Genomic DNA, 17675 nt, shown 5'->3' on the forward strand with positions numbered 1-17675 from the left:
ATATATACAGGGTGCGGAAAAAGTCTCGGAACGGTCCAATATCTCTCGAAATATACAGATCAGCAAAACAAACAAAATACGTTTTACACATTTTTAATAAAGCTATCCAATGATACTAGAATCAACCCCATATCGTCACCCTATTCGGGGGTACGGGGGGTAACTTTAAAATTTTAAATGGAAAGCCCCATTTTTTATTGCATATTTTGATTTTTCAGGCAAAATGACGTAGATTTCACCCAGAATTGAAAACAGTGGCTTGAATCGACACACAAGAAAGGAGGGGTTCCAATACATTATGAACATGCGACTTATCAGTCCCGTACTCCGTGGTCATACAGTTAGCGTGCTGGACTACGGCATCAGAGGTCATGAGTTCGATTCCCGCGCAGAGTAAAAAATTTTATATGTATTTTTTGTACCCAAATAATAAATTCATACATTTTAACTTTGATAAAAAATAATCTATTTGTCCGACAACTTGGACGTAGTAGCTATCTGTCACCTTGGGGTGCTTGATTAACGTGAGTCCCCTCGCCTCTCACAAACACTGAAACATAAAAGAAATTATGTCCGAAAATGTTCAAATTGGCCACTTGCCCACTCTTGGCAATGTGCTAACCGAAAATACACTTCTTGCGAAACTGTCCAATACCTCTGGTGTTATCGACTTTGAAAGATTGCGTATTCTCTCTTTCAGCTCGGCAATATTTTCCGGTTTGGTCTCGTAAACCTTACTTTTTAAAAATCCCCAATAAAAGAAGTCAAGAGGGGTTAAATCAGGTGATCTTGGTGGCCACTCTATTGCACCTCTTCGACTAATCCATCTTTGAGGGAAAATATTATTTAGCAAATTTCGTACAGCAAGCATATAGTGCGGTGGAGCTCCATCGTCTTGAAACCATACACGGTCAAATGTATATCCTGTATTGCAGGTATTATTGTGTCCTGTAACATATTGAAATACCTTGCACCATTCAAATTTCCGTCAATAAAAAATGGCCCAACAATACGATTACACAAAAGTCCTGCCAAACGTTGAGTCCAGCCTGCTAATACGGGCTATGAGAATCTCTCATCCAGTGAGGATTTATATCAGACCAATTATTATGCCTATTGACAGAACCATTTAACTCAAATGTAGCTTCGTCAGTGAAACAAGTCCAAAAAGAAAAACTATCATCATTAACATACCGTTGCATTATAATGTCGCAAAATTCAAGTCTACGATCGAAGTCATCCTTTGCAAGTTCTTTTACTAATTTAATTGTATAAGGATGATATTTTTGCAACTTGAGAACATTACGAACTGAACGTTCACTTATTGCTACACGTTGGGCTACTTTCCTAGTCGATGTATGACAATTGTCTTGAAAATGTAGTAACAATTCCAATGACTTTTCATCATTTGTTGCAGTTTGAGGTCTTCCAGATCTTGGTTCGTCTTTAACCGAACCCGTTCGTTCAAAACGAGTCACTTCCGAAATATAGTTGATTTTGAGATAGGTTGTTGTTCTACATGAGTGTCATTGAATAAATCTGCAACTTCCTGGTATGATTGTAGTCTATCTCCATATCCGCTCATCATAAGGATAGTTATTCTTTCTCTTTCCGAAAGAGACATTGCCGAATAATTAGCGGTGGAGCTAAACAAACAACTCAAAACAGACCTAATAAATTGATAAAGGTTAATTTACCTGTAGATTTGACAGCAAAGCATAAAGCTGAGCTTTACTCTCAACAAAAGATGTATGCAGTTTCAACTCTGCAAGCAAACTGAAGTCTGACCAATTGGACTGCCTTCTACTAGCCTTTAATTCGCGGTTTTGCCACAGCAACGTCACGAGCAGTCCCCGCATCGGTCCATCGGAGAGGTACAAACGTTGGAATAGGACTTCACTTTCACTATTTCAAAATTGGTCCTTTCCCCATCCTCAAGAGTTTACAGAGCACCAAAAGGAATATTCGGAATATACAAATTGCTTTTACACGATGATCATTGTTTGGTACTTTGAAAAGAGGTTACAAAACGTTATTTACATGCATATGTCGCACAAGTCGCTCGCTATAAGGGTGAGAACTGAAATTGACAGTGTTATTCCCTGTGGCCACACGGTCAGCGTGCTTCCCTTTAAGGTCCAGAGTTCAATCCCCGCTCAAGGTAACATTTTTTTGTTACTTCCCAAATAATAATTCCATACGTTTTAACTTCAATTAGTACTTTATTTAAGTTACATCCAATACAAATTTTGATATTTGTTTTGCAAACTAACTTTATGAAGTGGTTTTTAATAGTAGGGTTATCAAGATTAGAGTTCATAGGGTTATTTACAACAAAATCACCATTTTTGTAGCAATTTGTATTTTTTACAAGTTAATAAATTCTGGAGAAATACATTATTTTTTTTACCAAAATTAAAAATGCATTATTTCAGTAGAAAAAATACAATAAAAAATTTACTCTGCGCAGGAATCGGACTCACAACCTCTACGTCCGCAGTCCAGTACGCTAACCATATGACCACGAACTACGGGATTAAAATATCGCGTTTTCATAATGTATTGGTACCCCTCCTTTCTTGTGTATCGATTCAAGCCCCATCCAGGATGCCACTGTTTTCAATTCTAGGTGAAATCACCGTCATTTTGCCTGAAGAATCAAAATATGCAATAAAAATGGGGGTTCCCATTTAAAATTTTAAAGTTACCCCCCGTACCCCCGAATGGGGTGACGATAAGGGGTTGATTCTGGTATCATTGGATAGCTTTATTAAAAATATATAAAACGTATTTTGTTTTGTTTTGCTGATCTGTATATTTCGAGAGATATTGGACAGTTCCGGGACTTTTTCCGCATCCTATATGTAGTAAGAGGAAGTTCATTTCTAATAAGCACCGGAGAGACTGTTGGAAAGGTTAGAAGTGAGGTAAATTATCGGACAAGTTGTTTGAATTTGGTTTATATTCTGTCGCTATCTTTGAAAGAAATGAAGTTTAATATGGTGATTATTTTTGGGTGTTTTATACTGATCACTTTATACGAATGTAAATGTTTTATACATATTTCCTTTATATATGCTACATTTTGATATATGTTTTAAGGAAATGAAAGTTATATGTTGGAAAGATGTGTTTCGAAGTTTTTGAAACAAAGGTTAAAAGATAATTTAGATATGTTTTGTTTAATGTCAATTTACTTTATTGATGAGCTCCCTTGGGTCTAAGCGGGTAGCATACGGACCTTTGGTATGGGTTTGATTTCCAGCAGGAGCTCATGTGGTTCGGATTCCACGTTAAGCTATACGTAGATCCACGTCTCATATAGAAAAAGATGCTAACCTTAATATCAAATATTTTAGTGATAAGTATTATGCTAGTACTTGCGGCAACTTAGAAAAATATATATACAATTAGTGTATTGTAATTACTGTTTCTTCTTTGTACTCATTTAGTTTTATGTATATACATTTTCTAGATCTACAGAAGTGTTTTAATACCTTGCGCTATTTATTACATATATTTAAGGGAAACGCTTGTTCAGCCTACAAGAGTGATCAGATATTCAGTTGATTTTTGTACACTACTAGCTGTAAACACCCGTCATTGGCGAGTCTTTAATTCAGAACCTGAATAAAAAAAATGGAAGAAAAGATCATTTCCTTAAAGGAATGTCCCCACAACCATTCCATTGCCCGGCTATCTGTCCTATGCTGTTATGTAAGAATGCACAACAAACATATAATGCTGGTTGCATACAAACAAACTGTTTTTAGAAACAACCAGAAATGTCCATGAACTTTGACTCCTTACCAATCCCGTCCCAAAATCGAAAAAAGTTTCGTGCACGAGTAGATCTGATAAAAATCTTTCTGTGAACAGAATTGTGGTGGCTCTAGACAACTCCCTTCTATACGAAAAGCTGATAATAGGCACATACATAAGTCTGTTATTGTGAAAAATGATTCTGAGCTAAGCTCTTCGTCTTGTACTTGTTATCAGTTATCCTTCATTAATTGTAGTCTTTCTCTCTATTTATCTCCATCACATTTCTTCTATAATCTCCCTCACAATACAATTTTGTTCCATCTTATCCGCTAACCCTCTATTCCAACCAGAAGCAGAAATTAACCACTTCCAGTTTCAAGGTTGGTCGCCATAGAACGAAATGGAAACAGATAGCAACAACTGTTTTTTTTAATCGATTTAACGTCTCAAAAAATCTTCACACGCGCCTGTGTACTCAAACCTGAAGTGATATAAATTAACTGTTTCCAGTTTCAACACGGATCGTCCTAGTGAAGAAACTATAATAGATAGCAAGAAGCAGTTTCTTGCTATGGATTCGGTATTGCAAGAATAAGTTTTATCTCTGACTTTAATCCTCTATTACGATTCATTCAGATCTATTACAACCGGAAATTATAGATCTACTACTTCCGATATTAAATTTGGATAGTTTCGAAGTCTACTGTAATTTTACAATGTGAGACAAAAGTAACTTTTTCTTTTCAACACATCCTCGTTAGATTTTTGTTAAAACTTACAAATTTTCTAAATTCTTCTCCTTCATATCAATTTTAAATTACCTTACCTTAGTCATTTTTCATTTCATTATTGTGGTGTCTATTTTTCTCCGTAAAGTATAATTATCAAAAGAAAGCATTTCATGAGTTTAGCTTTTCTATTGAATATTAGTATTTTATACGTATAATCTTTATTCATCCATTTTAGTACATATAGTCAGTCAGAAACCAGTACATAGGAATTGCAATACAAATTTGAGAATGTTACATTCATTTGACTTAGCATCGCTTATATATTATTAAATATCACAATATATTTTATTAGACAAAATCTTGAACAGCTGTTTCTTGAATTTCTTTGTTGGCTTGAAATTTTCAAATATATGTAAGCAATTTTTAGTAGAAACATCTGAAGAACATTTTTTTTATTATTTTTAGTGGAAATATAGTTTTCATATAATGATATAAGTTATTTTGTCGTATATATGAATAATATGAATGTATATCATTAACTTGATTAAAAACGTTTTTATTGTATATATATATATGCAGATGGTGATCAGAAAAATGGAAACAGCTGTAGTTGGCAACACGTCAGATGTATGGGTTGGCAGTGGTGTCGTGGCGCCCGGAGCGCCAGACCGCTGGTGGTGGTGTGTTAGGTCGGTCTTGCAGAACCGTCATGCCACTGCGGAGCAAGTGACGGAGGAACTCAATCAGCACCTCCCCCACCCTGTTTCGACAATCACAGTCCGCCGCGAATTACATGACATGGACTTACGGGGTCGTGTTGCACGGGCCAAACCGCTCATCAGGGACCATAACGCTTTCGCACGCCGCAAATGGTGCCGCGACCATGCAACTTGGACCGTTGAGGATTGGAAACGTGTGATATGGTCGGATGAGTCATCCTTCACCCCATTCCCAACCACGGGCCGTGTTTATGTGTGCAGAACGCCCAAAGAAGCTTATGATCTGCAGTGTCTCCGCCCAACTGTGAAACATGGCGGCGGCTCGGTGATGCTGTGGGCCGCCATATCATGGTTTTCATTGGGTCCTGTGGTCACACTTAGCGGACGAATCACTGCCAACGATTATGTCGCAATTTTAGGAGGCCACTTGCATCCTATGGGCCGGATGTTGTTCCCGGACAATGACCCCAACTTCCAGGATGATAATGCACCCATTCACACAGCTGGCGTTGTTGCAGCGTTTTTTGAGGAACATCGGGATGAAGTTCAACACCTCCCCTGGCCCACCCAATCCCCAGATCTCAACATAATTGAACATCTGTGGTCCGTCTTGGAAACACGACTCCGGCGACGATTTCCACCTCCATCCTCTCTCACAGAACTGGTTGATGCCCTGCACGACGAATGGTGTAAAATTCCACTTGCTACCATTCACGACCTCTATGCCTCCATCCCACGTCGCATAAAGGCTGTTCTGAAGGCGAAAGGTGGCCCGACACCATATTAATCTGGTAAGTTGCAATTTCGTTCAGGTGTTTCTATTTTTCTGATCACCATCTGTATATAGACATAAAGAAGGGAAATTAAAATTTTATTGGAACGGAAAACACTTTTGCAGGAGGGTCTTGCCAATAGATTATAGGTGAATCTTTATGTCTTCTGTGAGAGAATAACAGTCAGCAACGTATACTGGTTCGTGGCATGAGCAACCACTAATATTATAATAATAATAATAATAATAATAATAATAATAATAATAATAATAATAATAATAATAATAATAATAATAATAATGACATTGAAAATGCAATGGGAAAATAAGGGTAATATGTAGAATTTTGAAAAAAAAAATAAACACCATGAAAATTTAGTTATGAAAGTCTATTAAGTATAGGAATTCTCAACTTAAGCAAGAAACCGGAAGTGGATTTTTTTTTTAAAAAATGAATATGGTGATTTTGCATTCACATTCGAAAAGTACGCAACGAAACAAGAAATCGTTGCTCCAAATATTTCTCGGAAAATGTTTTCTTTGACCTTGAAATGATAACAAAGTTGTGACGAAATGGTTTTATATACAGCAATAGGAGTAAATGAAAGCAGAATGTTTGTTAAGTCACCAGTATTGAATACTTAGATCATTTTTTTTTTTTTTGGTCCACTGATTAACATGGGAAATTATTTTTACTATTTCCTATGAAATCAGCTGGAATTTTACTGTAGTTGTTTGATTTTACTAATTACTTCTTCAAAATTTATTTAAGAGTCCCTTACTTCATAACAATTAAATTTTGTGATACAAATTTTAATATTTTAAATCAAATTTAAGTAATGTTAAGTTTGTATATCATCCAAATTCATTTTGTAATGGTGAAGGATATTCAACTATACTTGAAACCACTAAAATCGCATCTCATTAAAATTTCAGTTCATTTTAAAAGAAACAGAAAAATAATTCCTTATATAAATCAATGGATTATGAAGCAAAGATGGCGCGGCTACTCAGCATTGTTCATGTGTTATGTTATGTTTTATTTTTATGTTTTCTGTTATATCGGTTACCATGTTACTTTATTACGGATTGCAGTTTATTAGGAATCAAAGGACAATTTTTTAAATCTTCTCATTATGTATTCTATTGTTCTTGCAATTGTGATATTGTAATGGATGCATATATTCCAATGACTAAATATTTTCTTTACTTTCAAGATAAAACTAGGATTAATGTAGAAGAGAAAGAAACCCTGATCCTTGAAAAATATAACCTAACACACATTATATTGACTCGTTTTCATCAATGAAAAAAAGCTTACTTGAGGTGCTTAATATAGGCATCAAATCTCAACTAAGATGAAAATTTTAAATAATAATAATAATAATAATAATAATAATAATAATAATAATAATAATAATAATAATAATAATAATAATAATAATAATAATAATAATAATAAAAAGCAAAGGAAACAATTTTCATAATTCGGAATTCTATTGTAGATTTACATTGTGAAACGAAACTCGTTAACTTGTTTTGGAGCTTTTGATTGTATGTGTTTGATCCCATTCTCAAATATTATGCGCAGATTATGTAGTCGACAGAACACAATAAATTTAACTTAAACTTATCTAACTTGACACTGCTATAATTTGAATGAATTTAGTTTAGACATGAAATCAAGTGTCATACCAGACTTTGTGCTTGCACTCCGATCTATACCAATTTACTTTAATTGTATTTGTAAAAATCAACTTAATTGTTGAAAATGCATTTTTTGTTTAAAGTGTGGCTTGAATACATACCTTGGAAGGAGTATGCGTCTTTCTCCTGACTCTAGGTGATGATGATGATCCAACCATAAAACGTTCACTTGCAGATGTCTGAAAAAATAAAAAAGCAATTCTATATACGTACATTACTACTTCTGTACTTAAGGATTGAGTGAAAGGTTAGCGTCTCAAGTTTGAATTCTATAGCTGGCCACTCTGGCTAAAATAGTCACCCAGCCCCATCAGATTTATGCTTAAATATTACCTTTAAATGCAGTCCTTGTAAACTTACTTCCAAGAAACCTTTCCTGATATCATTGCTAATTGTTTCTGTTGCAAAATGGTTTTGTAATTATATATAGACCTTAGTAATAAGTAAAATAAAGTTATTAATTACAGTGACTAAAATAATTATAATGTTGAGTTAACAATAGAAATAATAATAATAATAATAATAATAATAATAATAATAATAATAATAATAATAATAATAAATGCGCTTGCACAAAATAAATAATTGACATTTTCATGAGTAATAATCATTAATTAATTGTGAATCATTGACAGATTTGATCCGCTTTTACATACGAAGTAAAACCATACAAAAATCAAATTTTAAGAATTTTCGTTTTCAATTTTTGCAAAATTTTAAACTTTTCTCCCATCATTTTGAAATACATTTTTATGCATATTCGAAGGCTATTTTTTCAATCTCCGTTAAGCCATGAAAGGGGAACTATGTGAGATGACGAAACAGGCATAAGAAATAGCTGTTAAAACATTGGTCATTGCTCATTTCCTACACCGATAGACAGACTCTGAGATTCAATCATTGGGGAGTAGCGAGTGCGAAAACGTGTCTAGGACAATCTAAAAGTCTACCAAGTGTTAAAAAAAATGTGTTGTAACTCGACTTCTTCCGACGGCTGCTGAGTGCCGTGAAATTCCAAGATCAAAAAATTCAGAAATCAAAAGCAGAGTCGGCCGTAGGCAATTTGCCACCCCGTCAATGGCATCATTTGTCTCCCTTTTTCTCTAGAAAGAACAAATTTTAAAAGACACGATTTTAAATATGCTACCCCATCATGAACAACGAAGGGGAGGGAAAGTGCACTCGCACTCAGAAAGGCCTAAAGACTACAAATACAATTTCCTTGTGTCTGTTTTTCTTTAAATAATAATCTATTATGATAGTGAAAGATAAAGTAAACACACCTGCGGAAGAAAGAAGGTAATCCTTTTTATAGAATTTAATATCAAGTTCCAATCTCAATTCCAGTCCAACTAGCTCTTTTATCTTGATTTTTCCTTCTATATCTGTTAATTAAAAAAAAAAAACTTGCTTCCACCTTCAGTGATAAGGAACTTATTTGTAACAAAGACAAGACTAGTTTTCATATCAAAACTGTGATAACTAACTAAATGGAACAGGTATTCGCTACTGTTCAAGAATTGAGTTCTTGTATTTGACAATCAAGCAAATTCATGCTGAAATTTGTTTGACTATTTGCTTTAATACTGTTCGTGTGACGTTAAACTAATGCGACCTGAACATGATTTATGAACGTAGTATTCAGGTAGAAGATCGGCTTAGTAAATTTAACTATTATCATCATGAAATCTGTTTCCAACAAGAAATATTTATTTTTAAAAAATATAGTTATGACAGATTTTGCCACCCCTCGAAATTTGCCGCCTCATGCAAATGCATGTGTTGCACGTACGGTAGAACCGGCCGTGATCAAAATCTACGTCTTTCACAAATCACACGATTCACGCGTTTAGCAAGATCTTCCATCACCGACTTCCATCCTTAGCTACTCTCGTAGTGCACGTCGGTAAGTCCTTTAAATACTCAGTATCACTCGTATACACAACTACCATTTATAAAATTCACACCACAAATTATACTCATTCGACGATGAATTGCGACTGTATTTATGTCTTTTCGCCTGGAAAAATCGAATTATATCATTAGTACACACTTGGCGAACGCTTTGATTACATCCAATATCTTTTCACACTTGCGACTTGCAGGGCCGCTTTTCCGCTTAGGCACGTTAGGCACGTGCTTAGGGCGCAAAAAAATGAAGGGCGGAGAAAGAGAAAAATTAAAATATGCTGGTGCAGAAAACATCATTTCCGTTCCGGTTGTGCTACCTGGTTATAAACAAACTAGATCTCAGGGGCTAATGTAAATGTGATACGTATAATTTTACTTTTGTTAATTGAAAATAGAGATTTATATTACTTGATAAATAAGAATACGTAAGGACAGTCGTCTGAGGATAACTGGGGGGTGAAAACAAACTATTAACTGTACTAATATAGGAAAAATACGTGTTTACTGCTATTAGCAGACAACATGTTGAGACTGTGGAACTGATTCCTTGTGCACTTTTTAATTATAATAATTTACAAGAAACCTATAAATGGAACCTCCGTTCATTTAAAACTACTTCATTGATCCAGAGGTGGTGGGTAATGCAAAGATTTTTCAAAGAGTAAAAGCAAAGAAAGGGGAAAGAGTAAGAGAGTTAAGGGAAAATCCCTCCCGAACCAAAACTGGCAAGGTAATAACTAAAGAAGGAGGTACTCTGGAAATAGTGAGGGCGTAACAATTTGAAGTGCCTAACGCGCCGGGAAGTTTAAAACGGGCCTGGCTGCTCGACAATAATTGAATAGCAGAATCTGTCTGGCGATGATTAGTGGGGATGGAGTACGACCAATGAACAGCTTTGTTTTATAACCGTTTCGTCATCTCAAGTAGTTCTCCTAGGGTGATTAGATTTTGAAAGAAACATAGCTCCCGTATTTTAGAGGTTCATAATTTGAGTTTAATGTTGCTTTCACATTAATGTGCTTAATGTACCTCATGTCCAAAATGATTGTCGCATATCTATAACTGTCTTCTTGTAAGAATATAATTTGATAATGAATTTGCAGGGTACTTTTAATACTGATACTATGTGTATAATCGGGAAATGTATATTTGTGGTAAATTTCATAGGAATAGAACTATAAATACGACAATTAGACTGAGTAAAACAAAATGTTGCTAAATGGACAAGAAAGTTTTATTTTCGTTTTATTGTTCTTATTTACTGCTCTTTAGACATGAAGTTTGCCCCATTCATGTCTTTGCCGATTATACACATACTAACATTATAAGAAATTCGTTATCAAATTATATTCCTACAACAACATATTTATAGACATGCGACAATAATTTTGGACATGAGTGTACATTATATTAGTGCTAACTAGTGCTTAATGAACACTACATTAAGATATACTTACTGGTTGTTACTGGTAGAAATGAGAGATTGTATATTATGTGTGTAAACTGACTAATATTGTACTTTATTTTTAGTTTGACAGCTAATGATTTCAGCGTTTGTTGCGTTCTATTTTCTTTGAAAAAGCATTTAGTAAGGATGCTTAGGAAGTGGAATAAATGCTTTGCTGCAATAACATAATATAACAGATAAACGTAAGCCACTATCGTACATGAAAAGCAACACATTGTGTGTGTGTGTATATATATATACAACAAACAAGCCCTCAAGACTGATAAGGTATATATTCAGCATAATTTTCACAGAGATACCTGTAATCAAATAAATTAAACTTTTGGTGTTTCATCCGTGTTTTATTTATTAGAACTGACGTTTCATATCACTGATTGAGTTAATCATCATCAGATTGTACTAATTTGGAGAATTATTGTAGTACAATTTTTATTGTTATATTGTTATAATTTTACATTTCAATATGTAACAATCAAATATTGTTACCGTTTACAGTTTAATTAAAATTTATATTAAGTTTTCTTAACTATTATTATTATTGTTGCTTTCTTTCTCTTTGCTTTGGGCGGGAGACCCGAGTTCGATTCCCGGTGAAAGCAGTGGTTCGGAACTAAACTGTAGGTCCATGTCTCAGATAGTCTTGCTGCTGAAAAGGACGCTAAACTCAAAGGCATACATACATACATACATACATACATACATACACACACGCGCGCGCGCTATTTTTTATTGTAATAAGATATATCAAATTTCACTTAATTTCAACCTTCCTCTCTACTCAATGTGTCATCACGCACTTTTACTCCTATTGCTTCTCATAATAATCTTTTATTTCCATGAGCGAATCTGCATATAACCGACGCATTTTCAAAGGAAGTATCCTGTTTTTCTTCTAATGTATGTTACACTAATGCTGACTTCTATGGCTGGTCTTTTGTACGCTCATCACGTCTGGTCTTAAATGCGCGTACCGTCTGTTCTATGAATATATACGACTGAATATATACGAATCTGAATATATTAACATACGACTGAATATATAATTGGATTGTGTGATTGTTACATATTGAAATTAACGATATAACACCAATTGAGAGTTCATTCATTTTTGAATTTTTTTTTTTTTTTTTTTTTTTTTAACCGTTGTTACTTCCTCTTTGGGATATAACTATCGCTATTACAGACTGATAGTTCATTTACTTTCTTTAATACTTAAATGGTTGTTACTTTCTCTTTAGCCTGTAACTATCGCCACTACAGACTGACAGTTCATTCACTTTTTAAATTTTCCTTTGGCATGCAACTATCACCATTACAGACAGACAGTTTATTCACTTTCTTTACTGTTTAAAAGATTGTTACTTTCTCTTTAGCCTATAACTACACCGCTACAGACTGATAGTTCATTCATTTTTTTTAAAGTGTTTACAAGATTGGTACTGTCTCTTTAACCTATAAGTATCACCATTATAGACTGATAATTCATTCGCTTTGTGTCATGCATAAATGATTGTTACTTTGTTTGGCCTGTAACTATCACCATTGCAGACTTACAATTCATTCGTTTTCTTTATTGTTTAAATGATTGTTACTTTCTGGTTGGCCTTTAACTATGTCCATTTCTGACTGACGGTTCACTCACTTCTCAGCTGCAACAATGCCTCTAAAACTGCAAATGTACATCTATGAAGTTTTGCGTATAGAAATTTTCACTATCTTCTTTTACAAGTCACCTTCGGAATTAGTCATGGAAAACACAGTTCACGATACCACAAAATACAACTGCATAATTATAATGTTGTTATTGTATCTCAGTAATATCTTTAGAACTTATTATAGAAAATCGCAAATAAAAGTTCACGAGTGTACACTGCGTACGAACACATAAGTTTTCTTGAAAATTACAGATTAATACTATGATTTCTAGGATTTGTGCTTATTTGTACTCGTAAAATACCATATTTGAATTTCATATATACACTAATTCTTGAGGAATGTTTAATAATATCTTGAACTATTTTTTTTTCAGCGTGTAGTTATCTAATACTGTTGTAAACAATTAATGTAGACAGTTCGTGTTAAATGTTGATACCGAGTTCTCACAGTTGTTACTAGATGTTTTTGCTGTTCTTTAATCTTCCTCAGTGAGTCTTTAGAACCAGGAAGGTTGAAATGTATTCAACACCGCTAACGTTTATATTAACACTAAGCAATATATGAACTCATAGTTTCCGTATTTGATTTTATTCTAATCAAATAACAATAATTATATTATAACCTTTCTATGTGAATAAACGTTTATAATATTTTTTTATTTATTTATTATCTTTATTTTTATGCATGTGGTATTGTAATGCGTGAATATTAAGAGGATAATTCAATAATTAGCGGCGTAAATAAACGGTTTATTATTCTTGCTTCTCATTAAGAAAGTCTCGGGTCAAATCCCGCCTTCATTCATCCTAATTAGTGCTTTTACAAGCTTTTTGCTTGGTTTTATCAGGGGAAGTCCTTGGTTTATTCACAAATATTTCTCCTAATACTTTATTGTTCATTGCTTTCAATTGAAAATGGATTTGCTGTATGAAATTTTATTAAATAAATAAATTCATACATAAATAAATGAATAAAGAACTATTTAAGTAAAAATGCATTAATGAGCACAATTTACATAGCTTGAATTAGAAAGGGATAATAATAAAATAAAAATATAATGCTTTATATTATTATTAATAACTTTACACTTATTAGCGAGGAAGATTGCTTAGTAATTTTCCCTCGTTTAGATATATTGCCCCCTATTATTAAACAAACCTTCCAAATAATATACTTTGGAAAGAAGTAATACAAGTTATTTTCGTTTGTGAAACTACAGTAAAATTCCAAATTATGAGAATTCAATATTAAAGCCGGAAGTAATAATAAATTTCTACCAGTTCTGGTTTTAGTAAAGACATGCGGATGAAGATGGTGTGTTTTTTGAGACACTGAGTCGATTTCAAAAACCACTTGTCGCTATGCTGTCTGTTACCGTTTTTTATTTTATGACAATCAACACTGAAATCGGAAATGTTAAATTTCTACTACTTCCAGTTGAATAGAGGGTTTACCGATGAGATGAAACCTATCCTTGAGATACTGAGTCGATTCTAGAAAACCACTTCTCGAATATCAATTACCGCTTTTTCTCTGACAATCTATCAGCAGACAGGCAGACGTACATAACCGTTTATAAGACTTTGTATACTTATGCATAGCACAGTTTAAAAGTCTAAAAAAACATAGGTTAATACGAAAATACATCTTTTATGTTCACTATAGAATGCAATCGCAGACATTCCATAAAAAAAAGTACTAACAATTCCAGCAGCTGTTCCTTTCCGCGTTCTTTCCATAGCGTTATATTTTCTATATTGTGTCTTTTTTTTCTATCTTTTACTCCACCATTTCTATTTGAAGAAAATTCACCGAAAGTAAACGGAAGGCAGCGAACATAAAAAGAAGACTGGGAGACAACGACGGTAATCTCTTTATATATTAATTCAAAAGATTTTCTGCTCACAAATATTTTTTCAGTTACCTTAAACCTTTATCATAATATTACAAAGCATTTCAAGATATAAGCACTTGCTTATATATCATCATACCCTTGGAATGATAAATACAATCATATCAGTTCCTAGATAAATTTATTTATTATGTAGTATAAGTTTTTTACATTAATATTAGCATTCTAAATCACTTCTTTAAGAGAAACTCATTTAATTAGTTGTCCCATATTTATCTTATAAAATTATATGAGAAAATACAAAACAATCAAAATTAATATTTCTACTCAATCTTGCTGCGTTAAAAGAAATTTGGTCTGAGGTGTTAAATAGGTAAACGAATAAATAAAATAAAAAGTACATACAACAAGAAGAATAATTTTTACATTCTTTAACATATATTACAGTAAGCAGATACATTTAAATGAGGCTACTTGTGTACCGAGGTACTATCCCATGTAACACTATTCTATATTCCAACATCAGCATCTAGCAAAGAACGGCATTAGATCATGTTTACTCAAGACGATGAAATCAGATAAAAACTTGTACAGTCACATCCAAAAGAATATATCTCTTCATAACTTTTTCCCAATAACTTTTTATCATATGGATCGATTTCAGTACAGTTTTCTGCAAATTAAAGAGAAACTGATTTTAATTTCAGACAAGCAAACATGACTTCTAATTGGTCATTCCTTAATAAATTATTGATAAATCATATTTTACAAGAAAAAACACTTTTGAGTATGACTGTTCAAGTTTTAAAAAAAGAAAGAAAATAAAGAAGGAATAGAAAGAAAAAGAAATACTATAATACTATCCTGGGTTATAACAAAACTCTGCAAAACTATACATGTTAACACGTGTTGCAGCTGATTTTGTTATTTACTTTTACGCTTTGTGAGTTAACGAAAACAGAGCTTTTATCGTCATGAGATCACATACACCTCTAATAAACGTATATCTATTTGGTTATGAGCTGTCTAAAGACAAATAGTTATAATTTGTTTTGAATATTTCACTATAAAAGCATACTAAGTAGGTAGGAAATAGTACAAAATTACATTCTGAATATTTAACTACAGTCTTGAGGTAATATTATGTTTATATCAATTATTTGTATTCGAATATATTGACAACTGTACCATGATATTTCTCCATTATTCGAACTGATGAATATAAGCGTGATGAACAAACACACTAAACAAGAACTACTAGTTATAGAGATTTCAATAATAATAATTGAACGTATTTATGATATCGCTATGAAATAGTGCAAGACCGAAAATTGTTGCAGTTTATAAATTTGAATTAGATATCTACTCTCTTAAAAAGAAAGAAAAAAATATTTTATCAAGTTACACATTGTATATGGAAGTTTGTAAACGTTTGTTATTTGAGTCTCTATAGCTTTCGCTGTAAATTACTTACTTATATAGTAAATGGTTTCAAGATGCTTAAGACTGAATTCTCTAAAGAAAATAATAATCAATTAAGTAATTAATAAATAATTAAGAAAATAATAATAATAATAATAATAATAATAATAATAATAATAATAATAATAATAATAATAATAATAATAATAATAATAATAATAATAATAAATTATAATTATACAGCAATGAAAGTAAACTAATCCTGTTTATGCTCTACGTTAAATCTTTCTGCTTACAATTTGGACTGCTTATGTACTAGTCTTTGATGGAGCTCCAATAAGGGTGGCTTAGGAAATGTTAGGTACTACAGATAAAAAGATAGATAAAAAGGGAAAACTCCTAATAATAGTAATTGCAATAATATTAATGTATTTAGGGTTGTATTTCTTTAATTAATCGGATAAATTAACAAATTGTTTTAAATAACCTTATATAATCATTACCAGCATATTTCTTCTTAAATAAACACATAAACGCTTATGTAAGACTTGCAATGTGGCATTTCAGTTATTCGTTGTTGACAAATCATAAAACCAAATCATATGGCACATATGCAAAGTTGTATATAGCTCGTTTAAGAATATAAAGCACACTATAGATCTTCAAACTTGAAGCAATTACTTTTTGTTAATAAAGCTATTTATATCAGTCTCGAAGCCTATATTTAAAATATTTTTGTTTGTATTAAGATCTGAACTTTTAGTGTAAATAAAGAATAATTCAAATGTGTTCATTTCAACCTGCAAGCTGATTTATGAAAATATATTTGTACCATTTATATTGTGATATTTATCGAAATAAATTTTTGGATAAAGCTGAAATGACTGAAGTTCTTTTTTAAAATTTCTGATGTGCTCTTTGATTCTACTGGCTGATAAGGGACTGTAAGATAAAGGATGTGTTAGAGGGTATGGTAGTAGGAAAGAAAGGAGAGGGTGAAGGGGGTTCGCTGAAGACTGTGGAAGCTACTCAGTCCAGCAAATGACCTGTCAATAATGACAGATTATCTATTATGATGATGATGATCTTTAGTTCTACTTTTAACGTTACGTTTTGTCTTGTAATTCTATGTGCAAGTGCTAGTACATTTACATTTAACTTCATAAACACCGGAATGATTTTATGGTTAATGGAATAATTGGTTTATTTATTTTATTTTTAAGATTCAGCACCACTTCTTTAAGGTGTTACCACCATAATCATTTACTTTACACAAGTTAATATTTTGGTTGTTTACACTTTCAGATCAACATCTGAAAGGTCTATTATTATTTTATTTATAATTCTGAATACAGTAATCATATTACTATTAATTACGTGTATCTCATAATTAAATGAATGAAATAAATGAATCAAATAGTTATTAATTATAGCACTAAATCAATAATGTATGGATTAATTTATTTATAAAAAAACATATAGATTACTTCAGACATTCTCATGACACGCTCAAGAATTCTAATTATCATTCTTTTGCAAGTTAATGCAATTCCTGAATATCACTTTTACTTCCGAGCTTTCGAATCTCCTCTGAATTCTTGGTCACGGAGAATAAAAACAGGAGAAAAAAAATAACATCAGGAAAATAAAAGAAGCGGACTTACCAGGGTAG

The 17675-nt window shown here is 32.6% G+C and overlaps 1 protein-coding gene across 2 annotated transcripts in view; it reads right to left on the reverse strand.

Moving 5' to 3' along the window:
- The window catches only part of LOC145693093 (oxysterol-binding protein 1-like), a 327552-nt gene that overhangs the window by 234665 nt on the left and 75212 nt on the right, over nt 1-17675 (reverse strand). For both annotated transcript variants that reach the window (XM_081768782.1, XM_081768781.1), the window contains exon 6: nt 7796-7873. In XM_081768782.1, the coding sequence (XP_081624908.1) occupies nt 7796-7873 (78 nt within the window). The remainder of the gene's footprint in view (nt 1-7795; nt 7874-17675) is intronic.

The sequence above is a fragment of the Thermobia domestica genome, chromosome 8 (assembly GCF_964235325.1).
Source record: "Thermobia domestica chromosome 8, izTheDome1.hap1.1, whole genome shotgun sequence".
Taxonomy (NCBI): domain Eukaryota; kingdom Metazoa; phylum Arthropoda; class Insecta; order Zygentoma; family Lepismatidae; genus Thermobia; species Thermobia domestica.